The 7,305-nt window shown below is 34.3% G+C and overlaps 1 protein-coding gene across 2 annotated transcripts in view; it reads right to left on the reverse strand.

Moving 5' to 3' along the window:
- The window catches only part of itga3b (integrin, alpha 3b), a 30,064-nt gene that overhangs the window by 2,930 nt on the left and 19,829 nt on the right, over positions 1 to 7,305 (reverse strand). For both annotated transcript variants that reach the window (XM_043253100.1, XM_043253101.1), the window contains exons 13-24: positions 6,460 to 6,606; positions 6,288 to 6,385; positions 5,269 to 5,425; positions 4,210 to 4,287; positions 3,940 to 4,019; positions 3,731 to 3,808; positions 2,956 to 3,058; positions 2,247 to 2,423; positions 2,050 to 2,157; positions 1,845 to 1,958; positions 1,673 to 1,771; positions 566 to 691 (exon numbers count right to left, since the gene is read on the reverse strand). In XM_043253100.1, the coding sequence (XP_043109035.1) occupies positions 566 to 691; positions 1,673 to 1,771; positions 1,845 to 1,958; positions 2,050 to 2,157; positions 2,247 to 2,423; positions 2,956 to 3,058; positions 3,731 to 3,808; positions 3,940 to 4,019; positions 4,210 to 4,287; positions 5,269 to 5,425; positions 6,288 to 6,385; positions 6,460 to 6,606 (1,365 nt within the window). The remainder of the gene's footprint in view (positions 1 to 565; positions 692 to 1,672; positions 1,772 to 1,844; positions 1,959 to 2,049; positions 2,158 to 2,246; positions 2,424 to 2,955; positions 3,059 to 3,730; positions 3,809 to 3,939; positions 4,020 to 4,209; positions 4,288 to 5,268; positions 5,426 to 6,287; positions 6,386 to 6,459; positions 6,607 to 7,305) is intronic.

Genomic DNA, 7,305 nt, shown 5'->3' on the forward strand with positions numbered 1-7,305 from the left:
GGAGTCATGATTCTTTTGGATCAACCTTTTTATTTATTTTTATTATTCTCTCTTTTGTTTGGAAACTACAACATAGAATTATTTATAGCAAAAAAATCTGGCATCAGTGGAAAAAAACAAAGCTTAAAAGCAAAAATTACAATTCTGTCATCATTTACTCACCCTCAAATTTCTTTGTTCTGCCGAACACGAAGGAAGATATTTAAAAAAAATTGCAACCAGGCTATTTTGCGTCACCATTGACTCCATAGTATTTTTTTTTGTTTCTACTGTGGAAGTCAATGAACCAAAACAGGCTGGTTTCAAACTTTAAAAAGGAGTTACAGATGTGGAACTACTCAAGGGTGAGAAAATGAGGACAGAATTTTCTTTTCTGGGTGAACTATTCTTTAACTCAGCATCGTGCAACATTTGACTTAAAAACTGAATAAAGCCAATGTTTTATGTACAACAGCTGGGACACGTCCGGATCTATATCTGCATTAATATTATTCTATTTTTTTACATTTTGAAATTATTTATTTGATTTTAATCTAATGTCGACCAAATATAAAAATGCAAATACCTTCCATAGAATGAGACTGATGATGCCTAACAACAGTATCCCAGCAACCGCGGCAACAATGATGATCCAGAGAGGAACTTCATACGGCGTCTCCTCTCCCAGCACCGGATCGATGTTTACTGAAAACTACAGACGATTCAATTAGATTCGGCAAAGATATTAGCAGTCACACTGAGAATATGTGTACATCCAAACTTTAACATTCTGCTATGAAAATATGATTAAGATCTCATAGCGAATACACGCTTTCAAGCTCCGAACAGGACAAAAAAGTAGTTTGAAAAAGTATTTTGAAGTAATTTCCTCATGCTGTGTGTCGAACAGAGCAATCTGTGTCATTATTTACTAAAAATCTTCTTTTTATCGCTCTCGTATCAAATGCGGTGCCACTGGTACAGCTATATAAATATTCGTAGACTGAAACATTGTTGAAACATGTCATAATTAGCAAAGGCTTACATTTAGCACCATATTTTACAGTTATCAAAACGGTTGATTTTTACGCACTTTAGACTTTATACAAAACAGTTATATACCGTAAAATAACCGTTAATGCTGTAAAATTCAACCCTGTAGAAGACAGCTGTTCACTGACATTGCTGATGTTAAACGCAAAGTGCATCAATAATCAAAAAACATTTGTTTGACAGCAGCTCTGCAGAAGACAACGGTGTTATTGTTCAGCTTAAATCGGTTTAATATTAACAAATTAGTCCATCGATTATGAAACAGACTTGATTTAAAGGAGTTATAGTTCAGCTAGAACTCAAAAATAGATTGTTCGATAATTGTAACAATACTGAAAAGTTTATCAATTATGAAAGGGTGAAGCAGCTGAATAGAAGACGACAGTTATCATTATCCAGCTCGAGTTTTCTTCTCTTTTGATAGAGTCAGGGCAGTTAAAGTGAAAATATTTCTGAATATTAATCGTCTTTTAAACTCCATTCCATGTGACCTGTGCACTATATTCAAGAAGACTTACAATACCGTGAGTTAAAGTAACCTGGTCTACTTTCACGATGTTTTATGGGGTATTTTGGAGTTTATGCGGAGATTATGAACCATGATGTAGATAAATCATTACTGAACGTGAACAGCTCTGACCTCTCTGATCTGGTTGTCCATTTTGATGGCCGGTTTATCCGTCAGCAGTCTCAGCGTGGCCTGGCCCTTCACTTCCACTCGCAGGGCATTGGCGTAATCCTGCCAGAAAACCACAGAGATGCTTAGAGAGCAGCGTTTAGCGATTGATTCACGAACAGCTACTAATACAAACCTCCAGCAAGGTGCTGTTCCACACACGAGACCTGACTCTGATCTCTGCCTGAGTCGACATGTTGAGCAGCGGGCAGGAGAAGGTCATGCAGCGAGCCGTCGGCTTCGAACACTCCTGAACAGAGGTAAATGGCAAGCTTTTTGATGTTCGGATGATGAAAAATCTGGTGGGGCGGATTGAAAATTAGATCAGACTCCTCCCTCACCAGCAAATGGGACACTTTACGAGGTGCCAGGACGGTGACGGAAGCTTCCGCGTGGGGATACCCGGAGCCTACGTCTCTTTTAGACCGTTTGGTAACTCCGTCTGAGAGCTGGAAGAGGTGATGTAGGAAGACGGTTGAATGGAGCGAACGGAATTGGAGTCGAGTTACCGTGGGCTGCTGTATTTCGTCAGACTCACTGTGAGGTTGAGAGGGTTGACAACCTTCCCCGGTGGGACACAACGCGACTCTGACGCTCCTTTGATCACTATCTCTGTGAGGTACAGCAGCCACTTCCCATTGGTCACCTCAAACGGCCATTCGAAGTCAATCATCAGAGTTCCCAAGTTTCCCAGAGGTTCTCCCAGCACGTGCACCTGCAAAGTGAAAACAAAGAACATTTTTAGGGAACTTTTTCGAACTGCTTAAAAGGAGCTTAAAAGGGATAGTCCACCCAAAACTGAAAATTTGGATCATTTATTCAGCCTTGTGTCATTCCAAACCTCTTTGTGACACAAAAAAGGATATTTTGAAGAAATTCGATGACCTCAGACTTCAAAAAATGTATATTATAAAATCTTATATTATCTGTATATTTAACACATATAAAAAGAACCTTGCACTGAAATATATATATATATATATATATATATATATATATATATATATATATATATATATATATATGTAGATGTGTGTGTGTACATATATACATTTATTATGTAAATTATTTGACACCCCATATAAATATATATATATATATATATATATATATATATATATATATATATATATATATATATATATATATATATACACACACATTTATTTTAACCTATTCAGTTTAATTACATGTACTGTATGTAACTAAAAAAATATGTAAAAAATATGTAAAAAATCTGCACTCACACGAAACACAAACTCCAGCAGACTGCCCACATCACTGGTGCTGTTCATAGCCGATTCCCCGATCACACTGCCGCTGAACGACGTGTCAATCACTTGTTTTTCTCTGCACATGACAAAAAGACAATGAGAATTACAGAATAAAGATAAGAATATTACCATCAGGACTGTTTTTGCTTTACATTTCCTTTTGATAAACTATTAGCTATGAAGTATCATTACCATCATTAATAGTGTATTAATAACACGTTTGATACAGTTAAAGCGGCCCTATTATGGGTCATGAAAGATTAATAGTTTGGTTTCAGCAGTCCCAAACAACAGGTTGACATGCATACATGGTAAAAAAAAATTATAATGTGCATTATTTTTTTTACCTTATTTGCTCAACGACTTCCAAACCATTAATTCGTTCAAAGAATAATTTTTACAAACCACTTTTTAGCCTGATGCTAATTTTGTGGTCAATTTCATTTAAAGCAGTGTTTGTGAGCTTTTACTGCTCCAAAAGCAGCACCTAGTGGCAAAGAACGAATCTGCATTTTCATTCAGACCAAGACTCACTTCAGTTCTTCAGGGTTGACTCTTTATTCTATTTTATGCTTTTAAACTTTGCGGGATGTTTTCATTCTCTGGGTTACACGCAGCTCATTTTTAAAAATCCATAATAGGTGCACTTTGATTACATTTTTCTGTCCGACATGCACAGATGTTTTTTTTTATCTTCTACGCTCCCACATTTTTTTCTAAATTTGAAAAACCGCATCAAAGTACGTACAAAGAAAATGTAGTGAGGACCGTGTTCTTCACGTTGAGGGTGACAGGAACGGGATACAGATCCTTCTGCTCGCTGATACTGAAAACAAACGTCAACAGCGTTCGGCCAGTCACAATAACAGAGAAGGCCTGCAGAAACGGCTTCAGGAAACGCATTAGTTCAACACTGTGCCCTGAGGAGAAGCCGTACGCCGTGTAAACGAGACTTACGTGGAGAGCTGAAGCTGAGACTCGATCTGCTCGGTGTAAAGCGTTATACCAGAAGTCTCAAAGATGATTATGAATGAGGTCTGTGGAGACGGAAATGGAAATGTGGAGGGGTGAATTAGCAAAACATATCAGCTGTGCAGCCTGATTAGCTGAGTTCATTTAAATGGCCCGTGGAAAATGAGCCATCGGAGATGCTTTTTTTAATTAACATGCAAATCCTCAGAAAGGTCACGCTCTGGACATGTCTGCAGTGAGAAAACAGACCGCTACCTTCTGGTTGCTTTTAAACGGGTTTCCCAGATCGCATATCACGGTCTCGTTTGCGCTGCACTCGATATCGAAACCAGGCTGTAAGAAAGACAAACCAAGAAAGTTACAAACAGCATAAGAACAAGTAAATAACTTACTAGAAAGAGCCTCTTTTACTGTGTATTACATCATAAATATAAAATGAAATAACATAATGTAGTATTGGTTTATTAAAAATAAAACTCTCTTTACATATTTCATATTTTATTTTTATTCCATGCCTTCCTTTTTTAGTAAGTTGCCATTACATTATTTTGAAATAATGACTGGCTATCTGTGCACCACACCCCATTTTATTATTCATTATTATATTTATTATTTATTTGAATGTATTATTTATTTATTTGCAAAAACCTTATATAAAAATATACAAAAATAATAAAGACAAACAACAACAAAAACCAAACAATAATCATACAATCTGTAAAAACAACCCTTACGTATGCCCAATTTATTGTGAACAATATGAACATTTAAAAAAATTATAATTATTATTGTTGTTGTTATCATCAATTTATTTGTAATTGATAAATACTGGTGAATTTATAAATTTATATTAATAAATATAAACACAGTATACTCGCATATATAAACAAAAACATATTGTAGAAACTTTTATTGTGGATGCGATTAATTGCAATTAATCATTGCCAAGCAATAAAAGTCATATAATATAAAATAAGATAATATTTGGTAAGTTATGAATCCATTTTGCAATAACGACTTGCTAATTGTACATTACACCATATATATATATATATATATATATATATATATATATATATATATATATATATATATATATATATATATATATATATAGTATAGTATAATATCATACAATATAATGTAAAATAATATTACACACCTACAAATAAACTATTTTACTTATAAAAACAATGCATTTAAAATTATAGCCATTCCCAAATTAAAGACACAATTTTACAGGAAATACAGGAGAATTGATTTTCTGTTTATTTGAGATATTCTGTGTGAGAGAGCTCCTCCGTGTGGCTTCACCTGAGGGCGCACTCCTGAGTATTTGAGTGAGGGAGGGATGGTGATGTTCAGCATGGCCTGATGGGCGTCCTCGGCCTGCCCGCCTCCGTCCGGCGTGTTAGTAACTTCCACCATCATCACCAGCTTCTTAATGTTGCTGTTGAACTCCATAGTCTGACTGGGAACAAACCAGCACATCTCATAATTCACATGTGTATTTAAACATCGGTTTTTGATTTTAAAAAAATGCTATTTTTATTGCAGGTGAATGCTGTCTGTATCTCTGTGGTGGAAAAAAAATATATAATATAATATAATATAATATAATATAATATAATATAATATAATATAATATAATATTCACATTCACATTCACATTCAAAATCACATTCAAAATAAATGTTTTTAAATGTTTACATATTATATACTTTTTATATTTATTGTGTTTGTCAACATTTGTAGTGGATCAAAACCTTTCATCAAATCGTCCTAAATCCTAAAACTGAGTATATATCTGTCTACACACACACACACACACACACACAGTATATATTTTGAAAATATGTACATTTATTTACATGTACAGATTTATATTCATATACTTCATGTTATATACACATATGTTTATTATATAAACATATTTTTCTGAAATATATGCATGCATGTGTGCATTTATATATACATGATAAATATACAGAGTACACACACATATTACGTAAACACAAACTTTTTGATTATTTGACAGTGCTAAATATTTAATAATAAATAAATTATGAAAAAAGTAATACATAATAACAATATACTATTTATTGTAATAATTGTATATCTTTTTATGACATCTTTAATATCTTTTGAGGTTTTAATTATTTTAACCAAATAAATTGTTATTAAATGGCCACTATATAGTAAACACTATACTACTATTCCACTCTGATCATTGTTGCACATGGCACACGTTACATTAATCATTCGATTTATGATAATAACTTGACTTCAACATGGATAAACGTTGACATGTTCTTTAGTTTTTTCACACTCACGTGGGAAAGGGAATGTAATTCTCATCAGCAAACGTGGCCTTGAGCTGCAGGTTACTGCTGCATCTGTTGTCATCTCCACACTCCTTATGAAAGTTAATCTGAGGAGACACACCGGCGCTGTCAGCAGGGCTTTTCTGTTCAAGCTGGGCCATAAAAGCGAACCGGTTTGTACCTCGTTTTTGTCGGTCAGGACCTGCTGGCCGCTCAGCACGGGGAAGTCGTCCAGACTCTGGAGCGCTTGCTGCGCTGCTGCTTTCTGCTCGTTTAGAGACACGTTCAGGGTGAACGCTATGGGCTGAAGTTTGTCTCTCACGGGAGTCTGCAGAGAGGAGAAAAACAGCTTCTTTCAATATCTTATCCAATCCAAATTTACTATACGCATTTAGCACATGCATTAAATGTGTCGAATAACCCATCTATTATTATTGATATCAAACAAAGTAAAATAAAAAAGTTCAATTACCATTTTTTTGCCATTAACAGTACATTTGAATGAAATATAACATAATATTTTTATCATTATTTTAATAACTGTACATTAAAATTAAAAACTAAATAGGTTTTCAGGTGTAGAAAACGCACAGGAAAGTACTCGGAGGTATCTTATTTTATGCACATTTTCAATATATAATGTAATATAATTTATTCATGTGAAAGTATAGTTTATGTCTACCTTGTGTTCCCTACATTACGGAGAGTGTATAAGTCAGGCAGAATGTTATTTTGCTATTTGACTAATTCATTAAAGTACTTGAGTATCTTTTTTAGTTTTACTTAACGTCAAAGACACTAGCAACTTAATTACTTTTGTAATGAGTATTGAAATTTCTGAATGTCTTTCACATACTCACTTAAACTTGTGCTCAGGGCTGCTTTAAGTGAACGCGAGTTAAGAATTTTTAATTTCACTAAACTGGTTATTGTTCGGATTTCTTTTGGATTTAGAACATGAACACGAATGCTCTCCTCATAAATCAACGCTTTCTTGTTTTTTGTTTTTTTTTTACATGTCCTCTCT

Source organism: Puntigrus tetrazona, chromosome 12 (assembly GCF_018831695.1).
Source record: "Puntigrus tetrazona isolate hp1 chromosome 12, ASM1883169v1, whole genome shotgun sequence".
In the NCBI taxonomy this organism is placed as follows: domain Eukaryota; kingdom Metazoa; phylum Chordata; class Actinopteri; order Cypriniformes; family Cyprinidae; genus Puntigrus; species Puntigrus tetrazona.